The sequence below is a fragment of the Channa argus genome, chromosome 6 (assembly GCF_033026475.1).
Source record: "Channa argus isolate prfri chromosome 6, Channa argus male v1.0, whole genome shotgun sequence".
Lineage (NCBI taxonomy): Eukaryota > Metazoa > Chordata > Actinopteri > Anabantiformes > Channidae > Channa > Channa argus.
The window spans coordinates 11565783-11586015 of NC_090202.1; the positions used below are offsets into that span (position 1 = coordinate 11565783).

The 20233-nt window shown below is 37.9% G+C and overlaps 1 protein-coding gene across 10 annotated transcripts in view; it reads left to right on the plus strand.

Moving 5' to 3' along the window:
* Positions 1–2990: 2990 nt before the first annotated feature.
* The window catches only part of elna (elastin a), a 48217-nt gene continuing 30974 nt past the window's right edge, over positions 2991–20233 (plus strand). For 6 of the 10 annotated variants that reach the window (XM_067506486.1, XM_067506490.1, XM_067506491.1 and 3 more), the window contains exons 1-5: positions 2991–3297; positions 14043–14096; positions 15045–15092; positions 16273–16350; positions 16670–16696. In XM_067506486.1, coding sequence (XP_067362587.1) covers positions 3222–3297; positions 14043–14096; positions 15045–15092; positions 16273–16350; positions 16670–16696 — 283 coding nt within the window. In that variant the 5' untranslated portion in view covers positions 2991–3221. The remainder of the gene's footprint in view (positions 3298–14042; positions 14097–15044; positions 15093–16272; positions 16351–16669; positions 16697–20233) is intronic. The other 4 variants (XM_067506483.1, XM_067506488.1, XM_067506487.1 and 1 more) reach the window with 2 other exon arrangements.

The window sequence follows — 20233 nt, forward strand, 5'->3', positions numbered from 1 at the left end:
TTCGCTGCTTTGAAATTTAGTGCACTTCCACCTCAGTGACTCAATATGGTTTCTAATAGTGACCTGGAAAACCGTTGTTGCAGATTTAATTTCCCTTCTACCAAAGCCAAAAGTACTTGGAAGGTTGAAGTGAATTAAACTGTGATGTTCTGCCAACTTTGCCTGCAGATCCAAAGCCATTAGAGCAAGGGGCTTTTGTAATCCTTGGTTGTCTACAAGAGAGTTGCTTCCAGTGTGAAAGACTGCATGTAGCAACATGTTGGGCAATGACAAGACAAAGAAGGTCCAGACTCTTACAGAGATTCACGTGTTTGAAAAAAAAAACATCCTCTTGGGCTCACGGTTATCAGGCTTATAATCAGTAGATATAACTGGCCAGCAACCTGTAGAAAGAGTCACCTTGATTTCATAAATGCTTCTTTAGCAGCCTCTGTCCACACATGTGCACAGCTGCAGGAAGGATCCGTAGTACAAGATACTAAACACATCCACCACCACTGCCATAAAATGTGATTTTTTTCTTAATTTTTAAACAAAAGATTCACTCACTGAAGATTCATTTGCTGTGTATATGTAAACTGATTGGATTTGTTAACTGAACAAATGCAACCGTTGACTCCGACAAACAATACGTTTCAAATCAAATTTTAATATCGAAAAAGTAAAAAAAAAAAAAAGTGTCAAACTAGCAAAATAAATGTTTAAAGAACTTACAGTTCAAGGTTTAACTAAAAACAATTCTGTGTGACCTCTCCTCAGCCTCCAATAAAGGCTATGCTCAATCTCAGCTTTGTTGGCAAAAAGACCAGCCCCAAGGAGTACCAGACATGAGCTAAAATAGACGTTTAGACTTGCAAATAAATGTAGAAAAACAGTGCTCCCATCCAGAATACACTTTTGCTTCCCAAACTAGACTAGTCAGCTGGGGTTTTTGGTCATAAATCAAACACTAAAAGAATAGTACCATGCAGGAGACAGCATTAGCCCAGTGTCCTCCTGGTGTTTAGATTGTAACTAATGATTTACTGTAATCAGAGAGCAGTTCAAATGTTTCCTCATTATTGACTATAATAGATTTTTTGGACTTGTTCACATGTTTTTTTCATGCTGATGACTTCACTGAGAAAAACAGATGTTTCACCTACTATTAAAATGATCATTACTACATGTATGGCACAGGAACATTGTCAACAGTAAAAGTTACCATTTGCTATGAGTGTTCCGTCATGTTGGTGCAACGGTATCTAAGGTGTGCCCTCAGAAATGCAAAGCAAAATGAAACTGTTTAAATTTAAACAATTTAGTGAGATTATAAACAAACCTTTTCCACATAGATAATAACCATCTCTGGCAGCTCAATGTATTTCCTGAATCTCATTTCATTTGTTTACATGCAGTTATGTGCAGTCTCACCTGTGTACGATACCTGATTACACTATAATTAATAATGCATGCTGGTATTTGTCACCTACACCACATACCGTAGTTTAGTTAGTTAGACGCTGTGTTCTTTATGCAACTTTTACCATGTGGTTTAAACTTGTTTGGGTAATAATGGTTGTATGTAACTAATACGCTTTACCTCCAGTCTGAACAAACTGGATGTTGTTATAGTTAGTGACCTAACGTTGAGGAAACCAGCATGAGGGAATAAGAACACTAATAGTAGATGTCACTACTATGAAGGATCCTGTGTGTCTTGGAAAGCAGAACCCATTAGCATGCGTGCAACAGCCCAGTCTGTCAGGTTTGTGTCTGAAAGAGTAATGAGTTTGGCTGCAGCCCTTGCCAGTAAAAAGTACCTCTGCTTAACCTCTTCTACTTGAAATCCCAAAAATGTATTCAAAGGCAGAACAAAAAGACGGATGACAGCCTTGTCAGGTGTGAGGTGTTTCCTAAGTAATGGCTTGACATGTTGAGCCAAGATGAATCAGTAAACAGGTGTCTGGAGAGGATGTGTCCTGTTAGCTCCAATGCAAATCTTTTATTTTTTTTTAAATCGACACAACATCTGAGTTTACTGGGTTGTAATACGGTGATTTTTTTATTAATATAACTGGTCAGTGAAGAAGGTTTACTTTCATTGAGACTTTTCGTACCATTTTTTTTCCTCACCAGTCTCAAACACTTCAGAAAGCACATTATAACACCAGGTTCTTGGCAAATATGCCAATTAAGATTAAATGCACAATAGGAAATTATTAAGTAAGTAATAGTTCATAATGAAGGTTGGTCCAGAGGTGAAGTCCACCAGCACCTTTTTACTCAACTCCAGTCACTAAATCCCTCTAAAACTGAGATTAGACTGAGGTTGCTTCTTGCTATATCTCTGATCTCTGTTACATGACCGACAATCCCAATTATGTTGATGAGAGGCTTTTCAGACTAGCAGGCTGCTGTTTCTTGTGTTCTCTGCTCAATGTTACCATGATGCCAACAGTTATCTCATTTCTTTACACTGTGACTGCTTTCCTCACATGGATTGTCGGGCACGGTGCCCTGCTATTTCAAGTGAAAGAAGTTCAGTAACTCCCATGGGGGAATTACAGGTGTTATTCCAGCTTATTCCTGCAGCAAGTTCCTTCTACATGTTTTTATTCTGATGTTTTGGGGACCCATGTCTGAGTTCTTTTCCTTTTACCTCAGTCTTTCTGGATCACTTGTCTACGAGAAACAGTGAAAAACTAATGTTTAAGCTTGTTTTAAAAAGCAACCTGAACATTAGAGCCAGAGAGAACAGGTAATTATCTGGGTTTATGATTTGCTATTCCTCAGTCTCTTGACTCTTACAGATAACTACGTTCTCATGCAAATGCTTGGCAGACAGTTCAATTCCCTCTGGATTGTGTGTGTATGTATGTGTGTGTGTGTGTATGTGTGTGTGTGTGTGTGTGTGTGTGTGTGTGTGTTGTGGGTTGTGTCTCACTCTCTTTCTGTCTCTGTATGTCTCTTTCCCCCTCTCTCCCTTTTTCCTTGCTGGCAGTAGCGCCTGTACTATTGGCAGAAGTGACCAGAATAAAAACAGCAACACCAGACACAGAGCAGGAAAACGCAAAGTGATCCATTGAACCAGGGTCTCTGCCCTATCGTAATTACCCAGTCTCATATCTTTTGCTTTTTTTACCTTTCCCCCCACCCTTTAAGGCTTTGGGTTAGTGGTAATTAGCTAGAAGAGAATAAAACCAGCTGATCCAGAGAGGGGTGGTGCATTTTGGAGCGAGATGGCTAACAGAAACATTCTGTTGCTCTTCTGTGGACTCTTCCTCTTAGCACTGATTCAGCCCTCTCTTCAAGGAGGTAAGTGTGTGCTACAGGGAAACTCAGCCATGATCATTGCTGCAGCAATCTCAGATTTAGAACAGGTGCAGTTTTTTGATCTGTGCTTCTTTGACCCTTTGAAGCATAAACTAATCATCTTAAGAAATTAAACATTTTGCTGATACTTAGCAGAGAGACATCAATATTAATTAAAATTTGTTCAATGGAAATATTTTGTCTAAATAACATATAAGCTATATATTATTCATGTGTTTCAGAGTAAATTTATAGGAAATAAAACTGTTATTTATATATATATATATATATATATATATATATATATATATATATATATATATATATATATATATATATATATATATATATATATATATATATATATATATATATATAATGTTTTTAGTCCATCCTTTTTTAATCCAAGCATTTGTCGCTTCTTTTTTCTTGATCACAGCTAAAACTTGAACACATATTTTGGTTTTGGTGAAGTAAATGAACTGATAATATAAAGACCTTATGCTGCAGATATGAAAATTAAACATTACTTAGTCTGAGCTTCTAAACACTGAATTCCTGAATCATCATGCTGCTGTTGATGAAAACATTAAAATAAACAGAAATGTAGTTGACTTTGCGTGACATTTGCTTTTTTACCACTGTTTACATTTATGTGTCCCACTGCTTTAAACCATAAGAGATTACCCAGGAACACAGCTTTATAATAATGTTACTTGATATACAGTACATTTCATTAATACTATCACATCATCTCAGTGTACAATCCGGGGAAAAAAACATAAATTATTGTGTTTCTCTGTACTAGGGTCTCATGGATATGTAATTTAAATAGGTGCTGGACACGCAGCTAAGTATATAGTGTATGTGTGAATGCTTGTTCTTTAACATGTCAAGAAGATAAGATTCTAGCCAGTCCCGCTTTCCCACTTAGCAAAATGCCATAGTTTAAATTCATTCCTGATGGACTTCCAGCTGGACAGACTGTATCTGAGTCTCTTCTTGACAGCTTTGACCGATTCTTCTCATGAAGCCTTAAAGTCTTAAACTTTTCTGCCCAGAATCTATTGAAGCAGAAACATGTAGTTTCAGTGGGTCTGTTTAAAGTGCACTTTAAAGTTGGAGCTTATCTGTTTCAGACAGTTGGAGAGAGGGAGTTTGTGAGCATGTCTTTCCTCCCACTCTCATTCAGCCTGTGAGTTTACTTTTTCTCCCTTTTCTCACTGCTTTGATTTAATTCTTTGTCTGTGTTTTGGCTGATTTTCTCTGAATTATTGAGCCCCCAACTGGAAAACATATTTAGCATCTGGGGCTGGGTATACTGGAGTCCAGTCCATTTATTTGATTATTTGCATAAAGTCACAGATGTTTACGCATGTCCCCCATCTTCATTTATGCACGTGTCTTGTCAGTTTTACTATGGTTACGTTGTGACATTCATATAAAAATATTTTGTCCATGTAAAGCTGGACATGTTTTGTTGGCTTCTACTCATTCGATCATGTTGACAAAGCCTATTAAGTCAGACCAAGTCATAGATTGAATCGCTCAAAAATGTCTTTGCCCTTTTGTAGTCTATTGATCCTTTTCTTCTCTGTGCCAGCCATATTCCAGTTGAGATTTCAAGATGCATTCAAGCAAAATATATAGCAGGTAAAGGAGCCAGCAAACATCAAGACTGGCTTAGCAGCATTACTTTGATCTCAAGTGAGTGTTGAATTCATCAGTATCAAACTATTCTGTGGCAGTCAAACTAGTTCCATCTGTGCACTGTAACATGAAAAAAGCACCTTTAACTTGGTCGGATGGTCTGTAACATAAACTTATTAACACCCAGTGCACAAATTTAATGCCTTTGCTAGAACACATCTTGAATGCTTGTAGAAGTCACTCTTGTACTATAAGTTCCATGCCTGTATGAATGTTTTCCATTGACACGTTCAAATGAATTATGGTCCTAGAGGAAACATCTGGGAAGGAATTTGTTAATAAATATGCTCCATCATGTTACCCCATGACCATGTGAAAGTATTGTATGTTTGTTGTTTCTCCCTCATAGGTTGAAGGAAGCAGACTTGCTTTACATCCTACAAACAAACAACATCTGTTACATGGATACAGAGGGTTGAATGTTATTCTTATACAAAAAAATTTGTGTTGAGGCAGCTTGGGCCCAGTGGCCTCTATTTTCTATAGCTGCATTTTATAACTGAATCAAACCCAGGCCTGGATTCGTTGATAAGATTCTTTGAAGTAACCCCTCAACTTGGGAATTTAAACAGGCTCATTCTTCATTGACCTAATTAAAATAAGTGAAAAGCTCATATAGTCTGTGCACATTTCTTCGACTCTACAGAGTATCCCATCTATCAGTTGACATTTGTTGTATTCTTTTATAAACTTTTAACAACCAACTAAAGCACTACGGCCAAAGTCATTAGCTTTTTATGATAGACACTGCAAAGGGTGTGTTTCTGATGTTCAGAGTTTAGTTGCTTTGTTCCCTCAGATGATAAAAACGTAAAGAGGTCGTGTGATGTTTTCTTTAATATTGCTGGAAGTTGGTTTGCCTGATTTGGCATTTGCCATGTTCAGCTAGAAGACTGCAGAGGAACTTAATACTAAGTGACACTCATTTGGCTGAAGATGAAGTGAAACGAAAGCCATGCAGTCTGGATGCAGCCATGCAGCCTTGACTGTCGTAACACAACAGTGATTAATTGCAGCACTATCCAGCATTGTCGGTAGACACCAGAACTGATTGTCTCGTCTCCCCGAGAAAGTGGTGCTTCAGGCTTAATTTGTAGTGCTTGTCGTAGACACTTCTTGTGGCAAGGGTGATTGGAAACCACAGCATAACGTGATTCAGTCATTTCATTGCTCACTAAACACTTTGCAATCAAACAACTAGATTATTTCAAGAACTGTCTGAGCAAGAAACAGTTTTTCTTCAGAAAGGTTTTTCTTTAGTTTCAGCAGCTACTTCAACACTGGAACCACAGAGGCATTTCGATTTGTTGATGTTGAATGGCTTGGTATAATTTGGAGTGAGGTGACCTCACTCTGTACTCGTTTGGGTAGGAGCCTTTTGGTTACAAGCACCAAAGTTTGCTATTGTGAAAGGATTGTTATTCCATTTATTCATCTCTTGCTCTGGCACACATCATGGGAAAGTGTTAGAAGATTGGACAATGCCAGCAATTCACAGTTTTACATCATAACTTTGCTGTAAAGTCAGTCTTTGTTGTGAGAATGCGATAACCAATAATATTGGCCAACAGGTCTACCTATCACCATCTACATAGTAATTAATGTGAAGAGTGCTGTTTCCCTCAGCATTGTGTGTATCATTCTTGTCTAAAAATCTTACCCTTGTAACTTACTCTTTGGTTGTAGATACAGTAAACAGCCGTTAGATCCTTGGTCTGCACTCAACCACTGTTAAGTGTTCAACAAAGAAGCACATTAACTCATATGATTCATTCCAGCCTCTCTGCACGCAGCCTTCCCCAGGCTGTGATCTGCCAGGAGCAGCAATCTGAAATGGCTCCTGTTAGGAATGTTTTCATCTCGACCTGTCACTAATGCAGTGGTGGAGCCAGGCAATTTTTATAGGGGTGGCCAGTCTGAGTACTGACTTTGGGGTGGTCAGAGTACCACATGGCCCCCTTCCAATGTACTTGATAAGTATGAGCACACACTATCTGCTGTAAACTGTACCACTCCGGTAAGGAAAAACACTACATTTATCCAAAAGCCCCTGTAGCTAAGAAATGAAATGGCAAGTCAACTCTAAAGTTGCTTTACAATCTCATGGCAATCCTAAAGATTTAATATTAAATGCAACACTATGTAAAATAGCTTTTAGTTAATTCATTTTCCACATTTTTCTTGCTAAAGTAATTAACTTGTAGCAGGGATCAAGAATTAGTAAATGTAAATGTAAAAGTAAATGTAATGGAGTGTTTCCATTACAACACACTGATTACCAGCTCAAAAAATATTTGACTGCATTATTAAAAGTTTTATCAGATACACTGAGCTTTTCACTAATGGAAAAACAACAAATCAAAACTACCAACTTACAGACACATCTGTCCACAATTGCTGCTGCGCCATGTATCAGACTTATTCATGATTGACAACTACAGTACCCAGCACCACAGTGACAACATCCGTTACAGGACCTGATATTTTTTTAACAAGTCAACAGAAATTTTCTGACAACCACAACAGCAACACAGCTGTAAACATAAAGACTGGGCTTTCATACCTTATACCAGGCAATCTCACCTTCCCATTCTACAGTAATACATTCAATGCTGAGCTTCCACTGTGGGTGTACAAACAACATGAGCAGATCAGTAGGAAAAATATGTTTTAAATAAATCTTATAGTTGATGAAGCAAGATGTAATACAATTAAATTGTGATCAAACACATTGTCAATTTAATCAAAAACGTCTGGCAGGAAAACATTGTGTCCTGTGTTCTATTAGTTTCAGTGCCCCTTTTTAAGCATTGCACCTTTAGGCCTTTTGCATCAATAAGCTTATCCAAACCAAACTGCATTTTTGTAAGTGTTTTGTTAGATTTAGCAACACAACTAATTGAGAACATGTCCAGTTCCCACATAAAATTTATAAAATTCCTGCAGCCTAGGCTGGACTCATGAAGATTTTGTTCTCCTTCCAAGTATTTAAACTACTTTTGGCCTTGCAAGGATTACAGTAAAGTGAAAATTCATAAATAGCATAATGTCAATAGAGAGCCAAAGCAAAAAAACTACATTTATGTCCTATACTAAATATGTCAGATGTCATTTTGCTGCCACTTTCAGATGTCATATCAGTTAATTTCAGTTATACTTTAGTGAAATAGAACCAATAGTATATTGCATTTGGCATGATTTTCACATGCAATGCAAATTAAATTGCAGTGACATGCACACTGCAGTTCAATTCCTTTTTGTTCCTTTTTGACATTGTACTCATAACTGTCAACTCTGCTATGTGATATTATCACATACTTAGCTTTTTTGAATAGAGTCATTGTATGAAGTATTTGTTCCACTACCTAGTTGTGGTTTCTCTTAGTTGATGGTTATCTTTAACCCCTGTTTATAATTTTGTCATGTTTAGCCAAATATACTGTACTGGGTCCACAGATGTTCCAAGCCCCTTTTTTCTTTCCAAGTTGTCTTTTCACTTCCCTTTGAGTTTCCATTGATAAAATTGCACCCAAGGTAGAAAAACACACAAAGTTTAGAATCAGGTCTTCTTCACTGTTAAGACATTGGCGTCTGTGGGCTATAGTGCACAGTTTACACAGCTTCAAAGAAGGGTCACTGAGACGTGTAGAAAGAGATGGTAAAGTGTAGTTGAGGTGGGTGCAAGACTGAGATGGATGTTTCTCGTTTAAATTTTTATTTTCTTCCCTTACCCTCCAACATGCTGAGGAAAATAGGTGACGGATAGCCGGCCAGCTGTCACATGTCTGATAATGGGAGATGTAAGGGCGCCAGGAACCACAGTGTTTGCTTCACTGCACTGCTACTCTGAGTTGCAGTATGGGAGCGTTCCTTAAAGACCAGACCAACCCTCCTCTTCTGTGACATTGGTTTTGGATATATGTTAATACAGCAAACTGATTTTATTTTAATAGATACTGTGGTGCAGAAGACTGTAAATGTCAACTGTTGATAGAGAGAGTTTCTCTTAGGATTTCCTGATGTATTTGCTGTGCTGCACTCAGATCCAGAATGTTCACGGTCTGTGAACATACCAAGCCGACGGTTGGCTGTCTTGCCGTAGGTGTCTGTCTGTTGGCCTTCTTTTTGCAGCGTGTCCCGTACCATGTGCACTAGTCGGGCTCCCGGCTGGTGATATCTGGCATGCGATTAACATGTATCGTAAACTGTTAGATGAAATCCTATGCATTTAATTATTTAGTCAAAGACCAGTTATTAAACAACCACAGAGCAAATTGTAGAAATGTCACATTACTCACCGGCTCGTTGTAAATGAAGTAAAAACATGAACTGTTTCAAATCACAAAAAGTATTGTAACAAATGTCATTAACATGGGAGGCACTAGGGAAAAATCTGTCACTGCTTTGATTTGATCCAATAACAAAACAAGTTCTCACTCAAACTTTCCTAACATCCCTGCTATTCAGCCATTATTTGTGAGCCCAGTAACCCAGATACACTATAAAATTAACAGTTTCAAGCCAGTTTACATTTTCCACTGTAGACTGTAATTTGTAGATAAATGCATGAATGACATTTTTTTTCTATATTGCAGGTATTGCTAGTATTAACCCTCAGGCAAAGTATCAAATAAATGATCTCCAGCTAAACTGTTGATAAACATTTCCACTTCCTCTTTCCACACAACATGATGCTAAAGTAAACAAGCAAGGAGCACAGTCCTTTCCACCTGTGTCTTGTGTCAGCTTGTGTCTGGTGAAATACGTCATTTAATCAAAATTAAAAACACGGGAATCTGGGAAACCATAACACTCCCATACACATATGTTGTGTTGAAAATGATTTTTAATCTAAACGTCTGAGCTTTTCACACATTGTTCTTCATTTTTGTTGCATAAACACAAATTTGAAAACTCTGGAACCTGAATTGTCATTATGAAATTTCTCAATAATTGAGTTGCTTTGGATGATTTGGGAGTTATTAGGGATGTCGATGTGCCAAGTAAAACAGTAAGAAATCGGGCTTGTAAAAACCATTTTGTTGATATACTGTAATTAGTATTCTTCAAATTCAGATATGCACTTTTTGAAACGTAGACGATGTGATATTCTCCATATACTGTAGATGACTTCCCGAACTTTAAAAGACGACACTGGATTGCAGCCATGAGGGAGGGGGAATTGTAAGGAAGTGGTGTGACTTGAAGTAAAACTGTCTTACCGAGCAAGAGTTATTACTGTTGCTATTTATCTATAACCCTCAATTATTACCCTGCCTCCTTCCAACTGAAGGAAAGGAAAGTTATCTAGTCTTTGTACAGTAATTACTGTACCTCAGTAAGTTGGTATGTGTGGCAGATAGAAGCGGCCACATGCCAACGTATTTGTAACACAAACGGGACCCAAATTTCCGCCCATCAATAACCCATGTGAGACCTATAGATTTTGGCAGGGAAATAATTTATATCATAATCTCAACGATTCTAGATTCCAGGTACAAGTTGCGACTGACAGGAGGTGTCAGCATATCACTCCTGGACCAAGTACCTCACATATCCGTATTTCCGTTCTGCTAATGACTGGCTGCATTCCTGGCTTACTGTGAGTGAGTCTTACAGTTGAACCGCACTCAAGTCGAAAGTGAAGTGGTGATAAATTCAGATCACTGTCAGGATTCCTGTGAGTGCATGTACGTTATCACCCTGTTAATGTACTCAGAGCCATTTTGCTGAAACCACAGCTGCAGAAAATTCAGCACACTGTATTTATCTGGAGTCAAGCTTATTATTTGCTTGAGTGAGTAGCAGACAGTGGTTTATTGATGCTTTATTTTCACTTCTTCAACACATTGAAAGCGTCTTTCACTTTTCTTTCTTTGTACCAGTTGTTCTGGACAACATGACCAAAATTTTGTATCATAGTAATACATAAGGTTCTATTTGTTTCAAAGTATATTGCAGTATTACAGTAAGCTTGTGATTTGTTCTTCGGTGAGGAGTACCTAAAATATAGAAGTATAGAATTATTAAGAAATGTATTCTTTTCCCAACTCTAATACTTTGTACTTACAATATGTACTGCACAATATGTTATCCTTTAAGCCAAATAGCTGTTAATGTATCACAGTTCTCTTGGTTCTCAATTTAACAATATAACGGTCCAAATTTTAATGTGCATTAATGTTTCCCTTCAAGATACAGAAAAGTTTGGCCAAAGTGTTTTCTTTCCTTCAGGACATACTGTATATGTAATCCAGTGTTGCAAGCATTGACCTGAACCGATCTTTCTCAACTGTTTGTAGCAAGACCGTGTCCTTGGATAGATTAACCGTACTCTATCTGTAATGTTGCTCCATCGCTTGTCATTTCATTTACTTTTTTGACACACGGGGCCTCAAGAATATACCTCTTAAAGTGATGTCTGAATCACTTGTTTTCACTGTTTCACTGACGCTTGCATCCACTGTCCAGCAGCATAATTTTGCACACAAACAGTTATTGGTGTCACAAATTGTTGTGTGCTATGGCTTTTCTTTTTCCCTTTTAAAGAGAAGAAGTTGTGGATAATTATCTGTTGTGTTATAAAATTAGAATCAAAGTAAAAAATGTAGCCACAATAGAAGGAGTTCTCTACTGTATCTCTACAGCTCTTGACTGAGTTGTATATTGGTAAGGTATGTAAACAATTGCTAATTCATACAATGCCATAAATTACAACCACTATACTGCCCAGCAACAGAGGAATCTACCCTACACTGGATATTACAGTTTAAACTTGTCATCCTCTAGTTTGCTAGGTTTGCACACATAAGGCTGTATTTAACATTCTTACTTTCTTATCTTTTGAAAGATCATAGAATCATTGTTTTGGCAAGATCAGGTCCCTAATAAAAGTCAGTACTTGGAAATAAATGTACAAAATCTTCTTTCCCGAGGTTTTCATCCCACAATATTAATCATATCACAAACAGTCAGGTCAAACTCTTGACTGTAGTCAACTGTGAAATAAATTTTGCCTCATTTAATCCCGTGTGCTCTACAAGTCAATCCTGTCATTCACACACATTCCAGCACATTCTAATGCCTGGCTGAGTTCCCAAGGAATGCAGCGCAGGACGATGATGAAGTTAATTAAGACAATCATGAACAAATCTTCAAATTTGTTGAGGTAGGTGAGGTCACTTGGCAGAGGTCGCTCTGTTACCTATTTGCATGCATGAACTTAATGCACTCTGTAAGAATGGCACAGTAGCATGTTGGGATTCTAGGAAAAAGGGAAACTGGGGCAGACACATTTTGCTTGGCTCAGTTGCAATACCGAGACAGGAAATCCTTCTTTTGATTGTGAAATGAAGGAGCACAGTTGAGAACATGCACTCCACCCCTGTTGTGTGGTGCCTTAACCTAAGCCTGCCATGAAGCCGATGGCATGGGCAAACTACCAGACACAGACACATGCATTGGCTAATCAAATACAGTACCTTCAACAATAATATTGATTCTTCATTTTTCTGCAGGGTTTTGGGTTTTCCTGAGTCAGTTCTCAGTATTACAAGGCTGAATCCACTTTACACCTTCGTCATGAAGCTCCCCATCCTTCTAGTCAGGGCGAGTTGAAAGGCATTACATAGGTGTCACACAGAACCTTAAATGTTCTCATTTCCACTTCTCCGTAATAAAAAACAAATTTAAAATCTCAGCAAATTCTTCTACACTGCTGTCAACCACTGTCTGCGCTCTACTTACTGCTCTAGAAAGGGAATATTCCTTAACAAAAAAACCAAAAAAACTGTCCTTGCTAGCCTTGACATAAACCATTCACTTTTGTATTGGAGACTTTCTAATTGTCTTCAATTTAAGTCAGAAGTTCCGAATGATTTAGTTTACAAACCGGTCATTGCACACTTGCAACAACTTATTTCAACAGTGGATCATCACAGTATGTGCCTGTATTGTCCACTTCACATATTTTTGCCATTGATTGGGTCTGACTGCTCATTTTCCTCTGTTTGGTAGTACAATAGAAATAATGCTGATAACACTGTGGCAAAAACCTATTATACATGTCACAACTTATTAGTGAAAAGGTCAGATAATTCTTCAGTGCAAAGTTGTACTTTTTGGAATTGTTCAGTGGTATGTGTCATGAATTTTCATTCAACTAGATCGGACAGTAATACCTTGTAATGTTCTTCCCCTAATGGACACACTCAGTGGACTGAGCTCAAAGCAATGATCACATAGAATTTGCTAATAAACACATGAACGCCTTTGACATGTGGTTTAAATTAATTGGCCTCCCAGCATATGTAAGAACCATTAAACATAATCACTGTGGTCCTGAAGCCCATTCTCTCCATTGCAATGTGTTTTTAGTGATATAAACCAGGTTTTCCCCTCAAAAATATAACGATGTAATTTTGGCCTTGGCTCACCAGTCCCGTTGGATTTAGATGTTAGTTGTCCCAGAACAACTGGAGTCATTTTTTCATCCTCCCTTTCTTTTATTTCTGTCGTCGTTTTCGCACACATGAGGCCGCCATGTCTGGGATCCAGAACGAGCATCTCAGGAATTACTCTGAGTTGCAGCCAAAAATCAGGCAAGAAATGAGGCTGGGGGTGTAGGTGGGGGTTGAGGGTGTCCACAGTGCTGCAGCACCTTTCTGAATGGTTTCCAAGTGCAATACCTCATCAAAATGAAAACAATTGGAATTTTCTCCTCATCAAGCCTATAAAGGTTTTTTCTTTCTTTTCGTTTCCTTCTGGATCTGGCTGGAGCCACCGTGTTCATACTTGATTGGGTGCCCCATCATCACCATGACTTGGGGGCAAGGACAGATTTCAGTTTTGCTGTCTGGGTCACAGATGATAAATGTATTGAGAATGTTTGTCTGACAAATAGACTCATTGTTTTGAGATGCCGTTAAAACCATTGCAGTAAAAAAAATATATGGATGTCTGAAAACTCTTTGGCTGCATTTTTAGAGTGTCACATGGATGATAGAGGATAACCTTTTGAATTTTCTGTTGTCTTCCAGGTGTGTATGTACCACCTGGTGCTGCAGTTGGACAAGGAACTGGATTATTTCCAGGTACTAAACTGATCTACACTTATTGTATCTATCTTTTATTTTGACACAGCACTTGATTAAGTTTCAAGGAAAATTGCAGTCTGAATTAAGTCGCAAAAAGACTTTGGAGAAAAAGCCAAACCAAAACTATTTATATTTCCGTTATCTTACCCAAAGTAATTTTGTTGTCCTAATAAGACACTTGGCCTCATTCACAAGCAGAACACACAAACAAATCTGTGCTAAAGTGTGTTTAATTTATGCACAAAATATTTGAAAATTTTGTTACCTTGATTATTTGTTACTCTGGAAACAAATTTGAAAAGGCCTTTTACCATGCATAAGCACACACAATAAAGGCCTGGCCAAGTTGTTAACACACAACTTCTAACTAAGAGCACTGCACATAAAAACCATATTCATTTAAAATATTTAAAACCATGACGTTCTGGATTCATTGGCCAAATGCATTAAATTACCATGAAACACCCTTTCATTCTCAACACTTGTTTTCGTAGTTAAAATGTGTCCCTAATATAAACATTTGATAAATTGTACTTATACCGAGAGGTAATTTACCTTCACCTTGCTGTGTGTCATCACTTTCAGCCTCATTTCTTGTTACTGTAACCCACTTATGGATGTTTGTCGAATAACTGCATTGAGTTTTTCATAGTCTGACAGATCAGGCTTGTCTGCCACCTGCATATGTACATAGAATACCAAATGCTATTTACAGTATGGTCACATTTAAAAAACAGAACCACATATTTTAAACCACTCGAATGTTTGTATGAACCGTTGTGTGTCACAATATAAATACAACTATAAAAAGTGCTACAAAGAGAGTAGTGTAAGATAAAACTCATCTGGTGTAATGATTAATTGCCAGGCCAAAAAACTGTCCATTACATTGCTTACATGCAGCATACTATAACTCAATGCGTTGTATGATTGTTATTTTACCAGGGTCTGCTGGAGGAGTCCCTGTGGGCTATAAGCCAGCTAAGGCTGCAGGTGAGTAGCAGAAACATTAGATTTATGATTTTTCCTTCATACATCTTGTAAAATATGTTTTGATCACATCTGGCTTATCATGGTGCGAGCACTACTGTTTCAGTAATTTGGGATATAGGAAACACAAACTAGTTTATAGCCTCCTCATTACCTGATAAATTAATTGTGGTTGGACCCAGAAAGGTTTCTTAAGATGAATCCAGTGTCTGGTTTAATTCATTGATTTATTGTTAAGCATTAATCCATTAATATCACACATGAACCTGAAAACTTTCATTTCACATATTAAACATGCACAGGGGATAATTTACAATGTGTCAACACATTGTAAAATGTATCTCTTCCATAAAGTAATGTCTCACTCATGACAGCAGTGTTGCTTTTTTAAGGGGTTCTGATTGTTTATCCAAGTGCCCATGGCCTCCATTGGATTTAATACAGATATTCGGTCTGCCATTCGTCATTTCACACATCCCTACCAGATACACCCAGCTCTGCATGCACATTTCACTACTTTAACAAAGGTTTGCCAAGTGTAGGCAGTGTGTTGGCCCATCTGCAGCACCCACCTCCTGAACGCTTTGAACTGTGTGCACTTTTTTTTTTCATGAAATGCTTAAAAGTCATGACAGCATAAAGAATTAATGTGATGAGACTTGAATTATGATATTTTTATACAGGGAGCTGAAAGTTGTTGGATGTTTGTAAGCTGTATTTGAGTTCTACAGTACATGCAAACTAAAGCAACACCAAACCACGTATTTGAATAAAAATTAGAAGAAACAGATTAGTGTTCTGAAGACAAACTTGTCTGTTAACACTCAGCTTTAGTTTGGCCAGATCTAGAGGAAACACATGGTGAGACTTCCTTGTCACACCACCGCAAGCTAAGAATAATTAAATCCTAGGGATATTGCTTTGGCAATAAACAGTGTGCATGGGGCCACCCACTTTTGTTAGGCCAGTTTATTGGAAGACATTACAAGATCTGGAAATTTGAGGTTGATTACGCAGTTCTCTCATACAAGCTTAGTGGTCAGTAATAATGAATATTGTGTGCTAAACAATGAACCCAACATAATGATGATAAGGACATGACAACTTGCTCTAAACATTGTTAGCAAAAATTTATGACAACATTCTGATCGCAATCATACTTGTCTCTGTTTAACTCTGACAGCAGGAGGTTATGGAGGGGGTGTGGGTCCAGGGGGTTTGGTGCCAGGGGCTGCTGGTCCTGGAGGCTTGGGCATTGCAGGTATGAAGTTAATAATAAGTTTGAAAAAACTTTTTGTTCAGGTAAATTTAGTCTCAGTTACCTTGAGGACCTGTTGTTTTATTTTCAGCATTTTACTTCTCATACTCACTGTGTCTCCTTAATTGGTTTCTTAGCTTCACTACCAACTGTCCGATAAAGGGGGACATCCTTTCAATTTTTAGCCATTTCACAATGATTGAATGAAATGAAACTATGTTAGGTAGAGTCAGTAACATATCTACAGTATATTTTGATTTCACAAGGTAAATGTTTAGCCTCACTTATATTTTATTTAATTTTACTTGTTTTTATTCAACAGGACAAGGTGGAAAACCCCCTAAACCTGGTAAGCTGATACATTTACACTGTTGTGTTCTGTCAAAATAGAAAGTAGATCATAGACCATAATATACATAATACATAATATAGCATACAGCATAGTATAGGCACTATTTGAAGTCCATTCCAAGAAAGGAAATAGAATATGTTGTTACTGTATGGGGTGATTAAAGGTGGTTTTTGTGATTGCTGCTGCCTAAAATGCCTGATCTCAGTAGAGCTTTTCTAAAATAAATGCAATGCACAGATGCATGTTGCAATTAGATTATGGTGTTATAAATTTAAGGTCGCCAGAATTTACAGGTATTGTTCAAAATAATAATTGTTGCAGTCACAACATTGCAAATTCCTGCAGGGACGGACTTTATCAAGTTCACACACTAACAGAACAGGGCCCTGCACAGGACACAGGGCAATGTCTACAGAAAAACAGGCTTTTGAATGGTCGTCACCAAGTTTTGCTTATTGTTCGGGCGTTTTTGTCAGAGTTGGTTTACACTGGCTTGGCAGCTGCTTGGAACATCATGTCTGGGTGGGAATATACATTGATTCTACAGCTGTATTAAAGAATGATGATTGGCAGAGAGCAAACAGCCACCACCTGCTGCCAAACAAAGGTGCCAAAGCACTGATTAATGTTATTGTAATGTTAGACCTTTACAATATATGGAAACCTCTGTGTTGAAATCTACCACAGCCCGTCTCTCTGATACTGTACACTAAATATTTACTTTGCTGTGTTTCAGTTTGCACTGCATTGGTGCTTTAGCAACGTTTAGCCATCATTTAATTTCCGTAAGCGCTGCTGATACAATCTCAGTCTAACTCTATGTGTTTAGAAAGATAAGGGACCAAGAAATCGTCTTACATTCCTGATAACACATGGAGTGGGTTACAGAAGGGTCCCTCAGGACTGCCACGCCCCCAACCTCTAACAAGAGTTGCGGCAGAGCCATATTGTGTAAATGATGTAATATCCAGTATTTGGTGGAAGTTTATTTTGGCTGGTGATAGCAAAGCATTGCTTGGGAAAAATTACTCTGGCTTTTGTATCGATTGGATTTCTACTTCCATCTCACCGGGTGTACATGGCAGAAGGGAAGCAAACCATGATAGAACCTGCTCCATATGTTTTTTTTTAATTAAGGCAATTTGTTTCTGTGTTCCCCCTCCCACTCTCTGTACTAATCAAATAAAAACTTTGAATACAGAGAGAACAGCTGGAGTTCAGCTAAGGTTTTGCATATTTTTTAAATGAAAGCAGAAACCTAAATTCACTAAAGGTTTGTAATATGTTTTTGGGATATGTTTTTTTTATGTGTGTGATTGTAATCAGTAATCCATGAATGTTGGTTTCCATTAGTTGTGTCTTTTCATATCAGCAATTTCATTTCCATGAAATGAAAATGAGAACTTTTTCCATACCTTTCATTCCTGTTTTCAAAACCAACTACACTGCTGATTACCCGGATCAGGTGCGTTCAGTCAACCAGAAGCTAAAAGAGAGCAGGACAGCAGCTCTTGAGTATTCCCCTTCTTTTAAGTACAAGGTGTCCATTTCTGTACAAATGTACATTTACATTGTACCAGACGGTTAGCATCATACAATGGCAGGTTAGAACAATCTGCATCGGTTAGTCAGTATTTGGCTTGTGCCACAGAAAGCGTGCCAGAAGAATTGATATGCTACCAGCATATGAAAATTCTTTGACCTTTTTAAATGAACTTTTAGTATATAAAGCAGGATTCTGTTGTTGAAGAGACACACATGTGTCACGTGAGCTGCCGTTCAAAGCCAAGTACTGATATTGCATTCCACAGATATGCACTTTGCTTGGGCTGTGATGGAGAACAGCAGCTGGTTATGTGAGTAGCGTGACTGCAGTGAATTGCAGCGTAGCTCATGCAAGACCTTGTAAATGTTACACTAATTGTGAAGGCTATCAGCATCCAGCTTTGACAATACACTGAAAGCTGGAAAGAGGAACTTTCTCTTTATGAGCAGCTGTTGGACACTGTCTGCTTTCCTGTGGTCCCTCAAACAAAGGTGGATTCAATCCTCATGATGTGATTGCTAAAACTTGGCTTTCGTAGACTAGCCTCATGTCGTTTTCAGGCTTTGTGAAGAGAGTCGAAAGAAACACAGAGGTTACTGTTTTTGCTGTTAGTCTAATTTTATTGTATTATTACAACAGTTTGCTTTAGGTTGAGGAGGCCTATGTCTGGCTGAGATAACTACAGTGTGTGTAGATGCTTACAGTAGCAAGCCTGTTGACTCTCAATGTGGTACAAATGGAAGATGATAGAAAGACACCATGCTCACCTTTTCCTCCCTGGCTGACATATGATAGCTATGTCAAACATAATTTTAATGTTACTGCAGTGAAATGATATGAACAGTCAAAATCTGTAAGCAATTTTATATATTTGCTCAGATATCACACAGTATAACGATGAAATAGTAAAATCACAAAAATGTTTCTAATATTTTGTGCAATCCAATTATGAGTGAGTCCACACAACAACCTGATAGAAACATCTATTCACATGCCAGTGAATGGCAGTGTTCAGGAGGAGCATGTGAAAAGAATTAATGACTGGTGGGAGGCTGACTGGCTGAGGGAGGTTCAGAGCATCCCTCAGGTTGGCATCAGTGACTCACTCAAGCAGAGGCTTACAGTACTAGTTTTGTAATGTTGGTTGCTCCAAAAGGGAACAAATCTGAAGGTAGATGATAAAACAGTTTTAAGCAAAAGAAGCTGGCAAACAGGAGTGGGCTTTCATCAGCAATAATCTAGGTTGACTCAACATTGCATGATCCCCTAATGTGCTTGGTCGGTTAAGCAGCAAAGAATGTAAATGAATTATGTCCACCTGATAATATAACTCTACTACAGCATCTATTATTATAATGTCATACAACTCTAAAAGACAATTGGAGGTATTACAGGTTTTTTTAGGGCTATCGTACAGTATTACATTACATTACATTGGACTGAATTAGTTTTAGATCAGTACACCAATTGTAGACTATACAGCCCTCATTTCTTACCTCACTTTTATTTTTTGTATCTTTTGTGTCATATTATTAATATCTTTCCAGAAATTCTTAAACAACAAATTTTTAATCTTTTTAAATATTAGGTGTATCTTTCATTGATTTAAAAGACACAGTCCATCAACACTCCAGATTTTTTTTTGGTTTATCTTCAAACCCTCTGGTTCAAATAAGGGTCATTGTTTAAAGAAGCTCTAAGTGTACTTCACAACAGGAAGATTGGAGGAAAAGCAGAGAAGTGGAAAGATAGATATGGGGAGGACGAAGTAAAGACAGGATGACGGAAGGACGGAAAGAACCAATAACTCTTGTGAACATACCGTATATATGTCACTCACATACACCTCTGCTCACAAACACATATTGTACAAGATGCACATTGATTCACACAGCACACATGCTTAGAGAGCTTGCTGAAGAAAAGGAGACTGATAAATTCAGGTGTGGATGAAAGTGTTTAGCCAAAAGAAGATGAGTTTGGAAGAA